Source organism: Lepidochelys kempii, unplaced genomic scaffold (assembly GCF_965140265.1).
Source record: "Lepidochelys kempii isolate rLepKem1 unplaced genomic scaffold, rLepKem1.hap2 scaffold_260, whole genome shotgun sequence".
Lineage (NCBI taxonomy): Eukaryota > Metazoa > Chordata > Testudines > Cheloniidae > Lepidochelys > Lepidochelys kempii.
The window spans coordinates 33,255-47,748 of NW_027333629.1; the positions used below are offsets into that span (position 1 = coordinate 33,255).

The following is a 14,494-nucleotide window of genomic DNA, read 5'->3' on the forward strand; positions in this document are numbered from 1 at the left end:
CCCCCTAGAGTCACCAGACTGTGTCCCGCCCCCCTCACCATGTGCCTCCCGCCTCCTGTATCATCAGGGCGGACCTGACCCGGGCGGCGCCCTTCAGTCCCGACTGCAGCCCCCTGTTGTCCCAGCCCTGGGATCACCGCCATAGCTTTCCCAGTGCCCCTCAATCCTGACTGCAGCCCACTGCTACGCAGCCCTGGGCACCCTCCCGCTACACAGCTCTGCCAGTGACCCTCACTCGTGACATGCAGCCCTCTCTCACTAATCCCTAATCAAATAGCTTTGCCTCTCAGTTCCAGGGACTGGATGCTTAAGCAAGCAGGGAACTCCCAGCTGGGCCATTGCCAAGTGGAGAGAGCACAGTGACCCAGGCCCAGCTGCTGCTCCACTTGTCCTGCATCCAAGCCCATTCTACTCTATCCATCCCACTAGATCCCACTCCACTGCTCAAACTGGGACAGAACCCAGGATCCTGACCCCAGCCCCTCACTATAATGCTACTGCCCCAGATACCACATCCCACAACCCTGGGGAGTCCTGATCCCTCACACCACATCTAGCTCCACCACCCCCTCAGCATGCCAGAGACACACCCTGCCAGTGCCCCAGCTTCCCAAGATGATGTTTTGGGGAGGACTTGTGGCTGGGTACGCTCATCCCCACAGCATTTCCTTATGGGGCACCAGGCCACATCCCGCAGGTTTGGGGTTAACAGTGCCCAAGGTCTGCCCCTCCCCAGAGACTGCTTAGAGCCGGGATGGGAAAGTGAACCCCCAGTGCCCAGGCATGGCCTGCCCCCAGCATCAGGGTGAGGGGCCAGAATGAGCTGCTGCAGGGGGATAGGTCTAGGGCTCATTAGCAACACACCCATCCAACCACAGACACTCGTAGTACACAACACAACCATAGTGTCCCCTAAATCACCAAAGGACACATCCAAACAGGGGCTGAGGAGAGGGTGGAAAGGGGGTACAATTATACCAGGGCCTGAGCTCAGGACCCCCCCCCCCAAAAAAATCTGTAACTGGGGTGTTATGTAGTGGGAATTCTCCCTTTTGTTGTATGTAAGCCTATGTGAGTCTTACTGTTTTGCATTAATGCTGTGTGTGCCTCAATTTCCCTGTGTATTACACCAATGTCTAGATGACAGGTTTCAGAGTAACAGCCGTGTTAGTCTGTATTCGCAAAAAGAAAAGGAGTACTTGTGGCACCTTAGAGACTAACCAATTTATTTGAGCATAAGCTTTCGTGAGCTGTTCGAAAGCTTATGCTCAAATAAATTGGTTAGTCTCTAAGGTGCCACAATGTCTAGATGGTGGCAATAAGTGTGTGTGACTTTTGTGGGGCTTGCTCCAGCTGCCTGCATGGATGCTATGACCACCCCTTTGTAACCTGAGACCCAGGAGGGGGATGCGACCAGGACTCTTGGCCCAGGAAGCAAAGGCAGGGCAGGGGCCAGGCAGCTGGAAGTGAGTCAGTCTTGGCTGGCTTGGGGCGCAGGGGGAGGACCAGAACCCTGGCTCTGGGCTCCCCTCCCCCCAAGATGGACTTGGCTGAAAGTCACTGTTTTCTCTGCTAACGAGTTCTGTTCTACACTATGTTCCTGTCGCCTAATAAACCTTCTGTTTTACCGGCTGGCTGAGAGTCACTGCTGACTGTGGAGTTGGGGTGCAGGGCCCTCTGGCTTCCACCCGGGCGGACTCACTGCGGGAAGCACACGATGTGGAAGGGGATGCTGAATGCTCTGAGGTCAGACCCAGGAAGGTCAAAGCTGTGTAAGCTTCTTTCCCTTGGAGAGAGTATGCTCAGAGAAAACAATGAGGAGTCCTTGCAGCACCTTAGAGACTAACAAATTTATTTGGGCATAAGCTTTCATGGGCTAAACCCCACATCATCAGATGCAAGGAGTGAAAAATACAGTAAGCAGTATAAATATTACAGCACATGAAAAGATGAGAGTTGCCTTACCAAGTGCGGGTGGGGGGGGGGGGAGTCAGTGCTAACGAGGCCAATTCAATTAAGGTGGAAATGGCCTATTCTCAACAGTTGACAAGAAGGGGTGAATATCAAGGGAAGAAAATTACTTTTGTAGTGCTAATGAGGCCAATGCAATCAAGGTGGACATCACCTATTTCCAACAGTTGACAAGAAGGTGTGAGTATAAGCAGAGGGAAAATTACTTTTTGTAGTGACCCATCCACTTCCAGTCTTTATTCAGGCCTAATTTGATGGTGTCCAGTTTGCAAATTAATTCCAGTTCTGCAGTTTCTCATTGGACTCTGTTTTTGAAGTTTTTTTGTTGAAGAATTGCCACTTTTAAGTCTTCTCCTACTGGTTTTTGAATGTTACAATTCTTGATGTCTGATTTGTGTCCATTTATTTTTTTGTGTAGAGACTGTCCGGTTTGGCCAATGTACATGGCAGAGGGGCATTGCTGGCACATGATGGCATTTATCACATTGGTAGATCATAGAATCATAGAATATCAGGGTTGGAAGGGACCCCAGAAGGTCATCTAGTCCAACCCCCTGCTCGAAGCAGGACCAATTCCCAGTTAAATCATCCCAGCCAGGGCTTTGTCAAGCCTGACCTTAAAAACCTCTAAGGAAGGAGATTCTACCACCTCCCTAGGTAATGCATTCCAGTGTTACCTAGGGAGTGCAGGTGAATGAGCCCCTGTGGCTGACATGGTTAGGTCCTATGATGGTGTCCCTTGAATAGATATGCAGACAGAGTTGGCAATGGGGTTTGTTGCAGGGATTGGTTCCTGGGTTAGTGTTTTTGTTGTATGGTGTGTAGTTGCTGGTGAGTATTTGCTTCAGGTGGGGGGCTGTCTGTAAGTGAGGACTGGCCTGTCTCCCAAGGTCTGTGAGAGTGAGGGATTGCTAATAAGCGATGGTCACATAAACACCACCCCAAACCGGAAACCTACTGACTGCTATACTTACCTACGTGCCTCCAGCTTTCATCCAGACCACATCACACGATCCATTGTCTACAGCCAAGCTCTTAAGATACAACCGCATTTGCTCCATTCGCTCAGACAGAGACAAACACCTACAAGATCTCTATCAAGGGTTCTTAAAACTACAATACCCACCTGGTGAAGTGAAGAAACAGACTGACAGAGCCAGAAGGGTATCCAGAAGTCACCTACTACAGGACAGGCCCAACAAAGAAAGTAACAGAACACCACTAGCCATCACCTACAACTCCCAACTAAAACCTCTCCAGTGCATCATCAAGGATCTACATCATAGAATATCAGGGTTCGAAGGGACCTTAGGAGGTCATCTAGTCCAACCCCCTGCTCAAAGCAAGACCAATCCCCAATTTTTGCCCCAGATCCCTAAATGGCCCCAATTTTTGCCCCAGATGCCTAAATGGCCCCCTCAAGGATTGAACTCGGAACCCTAAAAAACAACACAACAAAACACACTCTATTCCCCTATCACACAACGCAATATACTCCCAATTAACTCAAACACACCAACGCAAAATATCTCCTAACACACCACCCCGACACACAATCCTGCCCAATGTATGCACATCCCTAAAACGCACCCACATGCCAAGCCAGTATTGGACACAGACAGTTCTGTGCACCCAGCAGACTCCTCCACAATAATCCACTGCACCTCGTGCACTCACAAACATGCACGCTTACCCTGCACGCACACCAGTGCAGCCACTCAGAGACCAGCATGTGCACACACACACACCCTCTCTCTCTCTGCAAGAGCCTGGAGCTGCCCTAGAAACACCCCCTTAGGGAGAGAGTTCTTCTCCTGACCCACTAATGGGGGGCTGTTACACAACCACACACTGAGGGGAGGCGTCACACCCCCTCAGCTCACAGGGGTGGGGAAGCTCAGCTACCCCATAGGGAGAAGCCAAGATGCACACTCACCTTTGCCCTACAAGAACATTTGCCCCTTTCACACTCACCCTGCATGCAAACTCATCCCAAATACACACTTGCTCTTTCTCTGCACACACTCACTCATCCTGCATGCTCCACACACACCATTTGTGCACTCACTTTTCATGCAAACTTGCACACAATCATTCTCAACCCACACACACTCCCACTAGTCCTGAGCGTGCTTGTCCAAGGGGGACATACCCTCCACACTTGCACTCATTCTGCATGCACACTTGCTCCACACACAGTCCCATTCACCACGTGCACACTTACTCTCTTCCACTGAGATCCTGCAGTCACACTCCCTCATGTACACTCCCACTCACCCTGCATGCACACTTGCCCAAGGCACACTAACCCATGTACACTCACACCCACCCTAATCACATTCACCCTGCACACACACTCAACCTCCTCCTGTATACACAGTTGCTCTCTGCACACGCACACTCACCCTGCATGCACAAGTCCCCTGCACGCTGATCCTCATCCTGCATTCACAAGTACTTGCTGCCACATTTGCCCTACTCTGGTGTCTCCATTAAAGGCAGCTGCACTCTACACTCAGAACAGCAGACAGTTGTGGGGATGGCTTGGCGCAGTACCAGGGGCCAGGGTTTGGTGCAGGGTGGGCCAAGGAAACAATACTGGAGTACTTGGGAGCAGGGCTGGAGATCTGGAGAGTGGGGGTCAGGTGTTCTGTGGAGGTCAGTGGGCAAGAGGCACTGGGGGGCAGACCAGGGCCATAGATCTGGAGAGTGGGGTCAGGTGTTCTGTGGGGGCATAGATCTAGAATGGGGCCAGGTGCCACAGATCTCAATGGGGGCAGGGGACTTGGCGGGGGACGGGATACAGGGGCCATAGAGATGGATGGTGGCTTTGGGGAGCGGGGGACTCTGAGGGGAAGGGGCCATAGAGCCGGATGGGGCGGGGGGCACTGGGGCTTTTGAGCTGGATGGGGTCTCGGGAGGTGGGGTGTTCTGGGGGGCAGGGGCCATAGAGGAGAATGGTGGCTTTGGGGAGCAGAGGGCTCGGAGGGACAGGGCCATAGAGGAGGATGGTGGCTTTTGGGGGGTAGAGGCCATAGAGCTGGATGGCGGGTTTGAGGGACCCGGTTCCTGGTGCGCGGCGGCACCTGGCTCCGAACCCCACGTGCCCCCAACCCCGGAATGTGTGTTCGGGGTGGGGAAGCGACGTTTAAAGGGGACGCGGCCGCTCCCTTTTCTGTCGGCCGCACGCGGCGCCCACCCCCACTGCAGCTGCCGCGCGGCCGCCTTTAAGAGTGGGCAGCGCGCGGGGCCCGTGTGCGAGGTTGGAGCGGCCGCAGCTTCAGCACCAGCATCCGCGGCAGCAGCATCCTTCGGCGGCAGCGGCGGCGGCGGCGAGCGGGGGAGGGGGAGCTCGGCTGCGGGGGCCCGGCGGGGCCCAGCCAGGCAGCGTGGGTGGGAGGCGGCCCCCCCGCAGGCCTGGCCGCTCCTGCTGCACTCATCACCGCCCCGACTGCTGCTGCTGCCGTCCCCCGGTTCCCCCTTGCACCCCACTCTCCTGACCCTCTGTTCCCCCAACCCCCTTGTACCCACTCTCCCTAGTCCCCCGGCACCCCCAACCCCCTGTTCCCCGACCCCTTGCACCCTGCTCTCCCTAGTCCCCTGGCATCCCCAACCCCCTGTCTCCCGGATCCCCCAGCACCCCTACTCTCCTGGTTCCTCTTAAGTCCTCTTCCCTGGATCCCCCCGAGGTCCTTGCCCCCCCCCGGTTTCCCCTTCTCCTTCCCACTCTGGGGATTCCCCCACCCCACTTCCTCCTGGGTCGGCTTCTCTCCCCCCACCCTCACCTCCTCCATGACAAGCGCCCAGGACTAGCGAGCGGCTGAAGGAACCATGTCCTATGTCCCCTTTCGAGGTAAAGGATGGGGTGGGTTCAGCTGGGGTTGAGGGGGGCACAGCTAGGGCCTATGGGTTCTGGAGTCTGAGGGGGGCTGGAGGAACAGGCAAGCTCACCTAGGACAGATGGGAGTGTACTGAAAGGTTCTTCCAGGGTCTGGGCTTGGGAATGGGGCAGGGGAGGGCTGTGGGGTCAGAGAGGAGAATGGGTTCTGCTGGAGATGTGGGGTGTCTATGGGGCTGGGAGAAGAATCTGGTTCACCTGGGACAGGTTGCGGGGGCAGGCAGAGTTAGCCAGGGAGCGTGGCACCACATCTGGGACACAGGGCACTGAAACTTGGGCAGGAATGGGAGGGGTCACCTGGGGTGGGCTGGAGGGTCAGAGTTCTGCTGGAGATGTGGGGTGTCTATCTGGCTGGGAGGAGAATCTGGTTTACCTGGGGCAGGTGGGGGGCACTGGGAGGTGACTGAGGCATGTGGTGGCAGAGGGGGATGACTGTGTGTGGAGTCCTGGGGGCCACTGGGTCCTGTGGGGTTTAAGCAATGGGGTTTGCCTGGGGGAGGTAGTGGAGGCATAAAAGGGACTCAGCTGAGGCCTGTGGATCTGGGGCTCAGGACTAAGGGTGGCTCTTGGGACGGGGGGGTCATCCAGGGCCTGCAGCCTCAGGACTAAGGGTGGCTCCTAGGAGGGGGCATCACCCAGGGCCTGTGGGCTCAGGACTGGGGGTGGTTCCTGGGGTGGGGGGCAGTAGAGAGTAGTGGATGCACTGCCCAGGCTTGTGGGGGCAGTAGGGATAGCTAGGGGTCTGGGGGGGCAGTAGAGGGTAGTGGGTGCACTGTGGGGGGGTCACCTAGGGCCTGTGGGCTCAGAACTGGGTGGGGGGAACCTTTGGATGCTGTGTGAGGGATGAGGGGGTCACATGGGGCCTGGGGAAACAGTGAGGGATGCCAGCTTATCTTAGGGTGGCAGGGGGTATGCTTGAGGTGCCATCCAAGAGAGGGAATGGTTCTCCTGAAGGGGCTGCCCCATGGCTGGTGGGGAGGCAGGACAACATGCTGGTGGTGCCCTGTGGGGCAGTGGGGAGTCAGAGGTGAGATGGGAGGCACTGGACGGTACCCTGGGGCCTGTGATGTCCGGGGTTCAGTTGTCTAGGGCAGGAGGTGGCGGGATTGGGGTGTGCTCTGGGCTCAGTGAAGTCCGGGGGATGACAGGGGATGGCTGTGTTGGTGGCAGGAGGTGGGGGAGACTGAATGGTACCCTGGGATCTGTGGGGTCTGGGGCTCATAGAGTCTGTGGGGAAGGGCAAAAGGAAGTTGCCTCTGGGGTTGGGTGCAGGGGGCTCTGTGGGGTTGGGGGAGGGTGGGCAGTGGGGGGAACAGGAGGGTATTCTCTGGGGAGACAATATTGAAGAGTTCACAGTGCAATAATTGGGGGCTTGGAGAGTTCATCTGGGCTGCAGGGTTTGAGGGTCAGGCTCGGTTGGGGAGGGGGATGTGTGTGTGTGGGGTTTCCCAGCAGCCAGTGCGGCTGCAGGGTGGTTGGGTGGGTGGGCAGGCATACCCCAGGGGTCAGTGGGGTTGGGGAGAGGGATGTATGGGGAGGCTGTTCAGGGCCTGTGGGGTCTGAAAAAGCAGAGAGAGGGAATGTCTGTGGTTGGAAGTGGAGTGGGGGGTAGCCCAGGGCACGTGTTGAGAGGATGGGGGGACTCTGAGGGAGGAGTTGGGGGAGTTACCTGGTGGACCTTGGGGTTGATGGATGGCTGGGGACAGGGGATACATCTGGGAGCAGCTGGGGGTGGGGGGAAACAGAGGAGGTGCTGGGGGTATCTGAAGAGCTTGTCTGTTGTCCTCTGTGTCGGGGGGTAGTAGAGGGAGCAGGGGGGTCACTGCCTGAGGCCTGTGGGATGGTGGTGGTGGTGGGGACCATTGCCGGGCTGTGGGGGTAACTAGGGGTTTGGGGGGGCAGTGGAGGGTAGTGGGTGCACTGCCCAGGCCTGTGGGGGCAGTGGAGGTAGCTAGGGGACCTGGGGGCAGTAGGGGTAACTAGGAGTTTGGGGGGGCAGTGGAGGGTAGTGGGTGCACTGCCCAGGCCTGTGGGGGGCAGGAGGGAGAGGAGACCTGTGATGGCTGGGAATACCACATGCTGCCTGTAGCCAGGGTTGGGGAGCGCTACCTGTGTTGGCTGCGGGGTTCTTAGGGCTGGATCCAGATTGGTTGCTGGGATCCTAGCATCGGGGAGGGCCCTGGGGGTCGCTCTCTGCAGCTCACCTCCTCCCCCCACACTCATTCTCAGCCCACGGCCTGCTGGAGTGTGCCCCTGCTCGTGGTCAGGGCCCACTCTGAGGTGGGGGGTGTTGGCCCCATTTAGGGGGCCCTGGCCCTTGATGTGAGGCTGGTGCAAATCACCAGGAGACCCGCATGACCCACTTTCCCAGCTGGCCCAGAAAGGACTGGGCGGATGGGGTTTTCATGCCACTCGTGCTGTCACATGTATGGTCCAGATGTTCCCCGCCAGAACTTCTCTGCACCCTGACACCTGGCTCCTAGAATTCCTGCTGCCCGGACACCTGGGTCTGAACACCCTCCTCCTGTCCCCATGTCCTTGGGCTCTGGGCCCGAGGGAGTGTTGTGTCCTCTGTCTGATCCCCACAGCCCGGCACTTTTCCCTGTTGTGCCCAAGGTACATGTAATCCTCACTGAGGTGGTGCCCCGGTGTCACCCCCCACACCTCCTGGCACTTGGAGGCCGGAGACCTCAGGCAGGGCTAGGATTAACCCCCCATGGCTAGCATGAGTGGTGCTGCAGGAATACAGTAGGGGACAATCACCCCTCTGTCACTGCTGGCCCCAGTGCAGTGCCAGGGGCGCTGTGCTGCAGGGTCAGGTTGGGGGGCACTGGGCTGGGGGAGAGGTGGGGAGGACACTGGGTGGGGGTGCTGTGCTGAGGGATGGGAACACCCTGCTGAAGGGTGGGCGGTGGAGACTCCCATCCCAACTGCCCCATAATTTATTATGCTAATTTATTGCAACTCCAAAATAGAAATATTAATGAGGGAATAAACATAGCACCCTGTTCAGTGATTAACAGGGCCTTTAAACACAGAACGAGCTCCCTCCTCAGTGGTGCCAGCCCCACCATACCTGCTCCCCACAGTGCCCCCTGCTGGGAGAGGCTGGGGCTGGAGTAGCTGGGAGCTGCACCCCCAGCTACAGCCCTGCCCAGCTCCCCATAGCACCCCCTGCTGGGAGAGGCCGGGGCTAGTGTAGCTGGGTGCTGCCCCACAGCCAGTGCCCTGCCCAGGTCCCTACAGCGCCCCCTGCTGGGAGACGGCGGGACTGGAATAGCCAAGCGTTTCCCGCCCACCCCCAGCCAGTGACATGTCCTGCTCCCCACAGCGCCCCCTGCTGGGAGAGGCTGGGGCCGGAATAGCCAGGAGCTCCCCCGCCCCAGCCAGCGCCCTGCCCTACTCCCCACAGCGCCCCCTGCTGGGAGCAGTCGGGGCTGGAGTAGCCAGGAGCTTCCCCCCTGCTTTGGGGGATGCTGGGATGAAATACCCCCCACGGTCTCTTTCCTGCACTCAATGTGAGGAGGTGGTGGGATGCGGTTGCTAGGTAACCCCATTGGAGGATGCTCCCTCCTCCCCCCCATCCGGGGCGGGGGGGGGGACTGGCATGAATCGAATCCCCAGAGCGTGGCAGTGTCGTGAGCTGCAGGTGTGCTGGGGGGGCACTTGGGGCCCCTCCCCGTTTAGGGGTAGGGCATCCTCTCCCCAGTTAAGTCTGGGGAGGGGCCTGTAGCTGGTGGTGGCAGATGGGGCAGGGGAAGGGCCCGTATCTGTATCTTTTGGGGGGAGGGGTGTCTCTTCTATCTCTCTCTCTCTGCCAGGCTCCCCTCTCCCACATGCTCCCTGGGCTGTCACTTCCCAGCACGGATCTCCAGGCACACTCAGATCTGATGGGACAGTCAGCCCCCCCTGTTGCGCCCACACTGTGATGCCAGGGCTGGGAGGGGGAGGGGGCTGTGCTGGGGATTTTGAGGGGATGGCACAGGAGGTGTGGGTCTGGGGGCCCCAGTGCTGAGTGACCCCCCCACCCCCACAAGTGTGGAGGAGTGCCCAGGAGCTAACAAGGACACCAGCTTTTAGGAGTGGCTAGGTCCTTGGGATACTTGGCTATTCTATGCAAATGATGTGGTGAACTGATTTGCATTTTTGCAGGCAGGTCAGTTGAAGCAAGGAAGCATTGTGCATTTGCATATTTGCATATAATTTGCATGTTGCTAATATCCAGCTTTGTGTGGAATCGTATGGGTTCAGCACTGGAGAAAGCATCTCTGACTCTCTCTGCAATCTGACAGCCCCACACAGCACAACTGTCTTCCAGCTGGCTGGGGGCAGGGGTCATGGGGCAGTTCTAGCTGTGCCCCAGGCAGTCCTGGGTGCTCCACGGAGCCTGCCATGAAGGCAAAGCAGGGTTGAGCCTGCCATGGCAGCCAGAGCCAAGCCCCAAGGAGTGGGGCCCTGCTGCCCAGGGGTGGCTTCGAGCTGGTGACTAAGAGGAGAATGGCTTGATCTGGCCCTGCCCCATGGCTGGGCATCTAATCCCCTCCCCCCTAGGGCCTGGGAAGAGCAGGCGCTCAGGAAATTGGGGCCTGGCCTCTGACCTAGGGCTGGGTTCCTCTGCCCTCTGGACACCCCCGGCCCCACTCCCAGCCTTTAGCCTAATGCAAAACATGCTCTGCCAGTGCGTGCCCCACAGTGCACCTTAATCAAAACATGAGCAATCCCGAACACACTAAGACAGGAATTGGTGTGTGAGCACACCTGGGTGCTCTTACACTACAGGGTCAGTGCAAGGATAGTAGTTATTGCAACCTCCTCATGCTGACTTGGGCAGGATCTTGATTGTCTCCCACCCAGCATCCCTCCTCATGCACCCATTTGTTCCCAACCCTCCCTGGACCTGGCCCTCTGTCCCTGCACACACTTCTTTCCCTCCATCCTTCCCCAAGCATGCTTCTCTGCCTCCACATCTCTATCCATCTGTCCATCCCCACACCTACCCTTCCATCCATCCATCCCCACATGCTCCTTCCTCCAGCCCTCTATCGGCCTTGGTAAAAGGAGTGTTCAAAGTCCAGTGCTGGGAGTGGGGGGACTTCCAGGATTCAGGTATCCCATGCAGCCTTCCTTCAGTCCCCCTGTGCAAATGTGTTATGAGTTTGACGTGGTCTGGAATGATGTCTTTGCACTCTATTCTCCCCTCTCATCCCACCCTGCATGAGCCACCAAGAGGATCTGACCCCACAACCTTCTAGCTCCGCAGCACAGACCTCTCCCAGGTTGCTAAACAATTAATTGGCAGCAGTAGTAGGTTATTAGCTTCTATGTGACCAGCTGCAGAGGAGGATGTAGCAGATGCTTTGCCCAAAGTTTGCACAGCGATTAACAAGATAGCAGCAGAAAGTTGGGAGCCAGGACTCCTGGGTCCTCCTCCCCAGCTGTGTGTGTGGCAGGGAGGGAGTGGGTTCTGGTGGTTAGAGCAGGGGGAGCTGGGAGCCAGGACCCCTGGGTTCTAGCAAGGGATAGAGTGGTGAGTGGGGAGGAGTCAGGACTCCTGGTGTCCTTCCCATAGGCTATGTGCTGTTCTCAGGGGGAGTCCCCCTGCACTGTGCAATGCTGGGGCAGGTACCAGGTTGAGTTCCTTAGCAAGTGCAGGGACTCCTGTGTGTGTATTTGGAGATGGAAGGGGCTGCAGAGAGGTGAGCTCAGTAGCCTGCTATGTCCCACTATGTCCACTGGATGGCAGCACTGTGCTGCAAAAGCCCATTGCACCTCTCCCTGCAAACCCCATCCTGTGAGTGATCTTGGGCAGGCCATGACTCCAGACCCCGCCCACCCAGTCTGTGCTGGGGAGGGGGCAGCCCCCTGTTGGGGGCAGGAGGATTATATGCTGCCTGTGGTGCTGGATTCCCCCAGCTCTGTTTGCTTCCCCTGAGGCTCGAGGTGACTTGTTCCCATGGGATGGTTCCTCTGCTTCTCACTGGTGTGAGGCCCCCCATCCCGCCCCTCTGCTTTGGGTTATGGGACTTCCCGCGCAGCTGTTTGCTACCATAACACACTCGGCACCCCAGAGCCCCAGCCAGGACCAGCACCCTCTTGTGCCTGGTGCTGTATGGACACGCCACGCAGATGGTCCATGGCCTGGCCTGTGCTTCCAGCTTTGCTGGCCTGGCTCTGTGCATTGGGGAGGAGAATTTTTGGCTGACAAAAGCCCTGGTATAGGCTTGGTTCTCCCAGGGTAAGGTACTTTACACCAGTGCAGCGCATTTCGCTCGCCGGGCCAGAGACAGCAGCACTGGCGGAGGTAAAGTGGGAAACTGTCTAAGTGTAGACCTGGCCTAAGCCAAGACGTAGCCTGCAGCATATCCAGCTCTGGGGATTTCCCCTTGCAATATTAAAGCCTCAGAGCCTGCAGTCATGGGGTTATGGGAGAGAATTGGCTTGCATTGAATATAAATAAAACCATTTTCTAAGCTGTCTGCTCCGAGCTATCACCCCACAGGTTCAGAAATAGGGTGTAATTACACCAAACCCCCAGATGTATAAAGATAGGTATATTAAGTCAATGGGGTGACTTGAGGGGCCCTGGCATGTGGGTTCTGAACCCCTGGCATTGGCAATATTAAGACCCAGTCTCCACGTGAGCTCCCAGAATGAGCCCATGGCATGATCCTTGCCTGTCTAAACAAGGAAGTGGGGAGGTGACCTTACCTCTGCGGACAGCACTGAAGAGATGTCTAGTGCCTGCATGCTTTAAAAGGATGTGGAAGAATGGGAGAGGCCACAGAACCGATCTGTAAAGCTGGAGACCATGCCTGATGGCGAGCGGCTAACCAGGCGTTATCTCTTCAGCTGATCGAAGGAAGACTGAGAGGTGACTTGATTGCGGGGTGTAAGGGCCGTCACATAGCGAAAATACCTGGACTCTTTAACTTAATGGAGAAAGGGAGAAGAAGAACCATTGGCTGGAAGCTGAAGCCAGATAAATTCCAGTTGGAACTAAGGCTCAGGTTGTTTAAGAGGGCGGGATTAACCCAAGGGAGGGGATGGGCTCTCCGTCTCCTGAGGGTGTCCAGTTCTCTCTGGGAGATGCTGTAGCCAGACTCAGATTCTTGGGGTCAGTACAGGGATGCCGGGGCGCCATTCTCTGGCTGTGCTTGACAGGAGGTCAAACTACGTGACTGGCTGGTCCTTTCTGGACTCACTGCCTTTGAATCAGTCTGTGGCCAGTGATCCAGCCCTTGGCAAGAGTTGAGTGGGAGGGTTAGTCTGGGGTGAACTTTCTGTGCCAGGGGTGGAGGGGGAAGCCTATTCCGGCTTGGGGATGATCTATGGTTTCTCCTTCCTGGAGAAGGGTGTATCAGAGTTCTAGGTCAGGGGTTCTCAAACTGGGGGTTGGGACTCCTCAGTGGGTCATGAGGTTATTATATGGGGGGGGGTCACAAGCTGTCAGCCTCCACCCCAAACCCTGCTTTACCTCCACTTTTATAATGGTGTTCAATATGTAAAAAAAGTGTTTTTAATTTATAAGGGGGGTTGCACGCAGAGGCTTGCTATGTGAAAGGGGTCACCAGTACAAAAGTTTGAGAACCACCTTTCTAGGTGCTGTTCTGGGGTCTTCAGCATCTTCCTGTGTGGATTGTTGGTTCCATGGGCAGAGTTATTGAAATGGGAGGGGGGGTGTCAAAACCCTGCTGCTTCAGAGCGTAAACTGATCCCGACTGGGGACTGGGAGAGAACATCTCCTATAGTGAGGTTATCCTAGGACGGTCCTCCCTGGGGCTATGGCACCAGTTGCAATGGGGCTGGGGGCGGCTAGCCTGGGGCTAATTGGAGAGATGGGGACACCGGGCTGCGAGTGAAGAGGTGGAGAAGACAGGGTTAGACAGAGCTCTGAGGTCTGGTCCCGCTGGGCTGGAAGTGGGGTATGGGTGGGGAGAGGAGCGGAGCCCATTTCTGAGCCCAGCCATGAGTGTGGCTGTGACCTGGTCATTCCTTACTTTGGCCCAGTGGGTCAGTTCTGTCCCTGTTGCCCCACAGTGGTTGTGGAGAACATGGTAATGAGAGAGATGTTGTGGGAGGGGAGGAATGGATGGAGGAATGTGCTTCGGGGTGGATGGAAACGTGCCCATGGGTGAGGAGGGCAGGAGTGGTGTGGGACAGGTGTGCTTGGGATGAGATGGATGGAGGGGTGCATGCAATGAGGGAGGGACGTGTGTGGGGATGGAAGGAGGGTTCTGTCTGCCCACGAAGACACCTCTCCCCATTGCATCATCTCTAACCTTCTTTCCCTGCCCCGCCCAGATGTGCGAGGAGCCCCCATGCACCGCATGCCCTATATGCACTCTCCCTACGAACGCCCAGCCTGGAATCCACGATTCTGCATCATCTCTGGAAACCAGCTGCTTATGCTAGACGAGGACGAGGTGAGACACACAGAGATGGGACAGGATGTAAAGTCGAGGGGGAGCATGGAGCTTGCGGGAACCCCAGAGAAACCCTCCACCCAGAGCAGAGATCCCCTCCCCCTTGCCCTCCCCTCCTGAAGCACCCCCTCCCCTCTGTCTCAAGCACAGAGCAACCCCCCCTTTCCCCTCACCCAGAGCTCTCACTTCCCTCCTGGTCCCA

At 57.1% G+C, this 14,494-nt stretch overlaps 1 protein-coding gene across 1 annotated transcript in view; it reads left to right on the forward strand.

The window, feature by feature from the left end:
• Window positions 1-5,230: 5,230 nt before the first annotated feature.
• SYNGAP1 (synaptic Ras GTPase activating protein 1) overlaps window positions 5,231-14,494 on the forward strand; it is a 36,509-nt gene continuing 27,245 nt past the window's right edge. Inside the window, exons 1-2 of the mRNA XM_073326992.1 lie at window positions 5,231-5,824; window positions 14,171-14,292. Coding sequence (XP_073183093.1) covers window positions 5,803-5,824; window positions 14,171-14,292 — 144 coding nt within the window. The 5' untranslated portion in view covers window positions 5,231-5,802. The remainder of the gene's footprint in view (window positions 5,825-14,170; window positions 14,293-14,494) is intronic.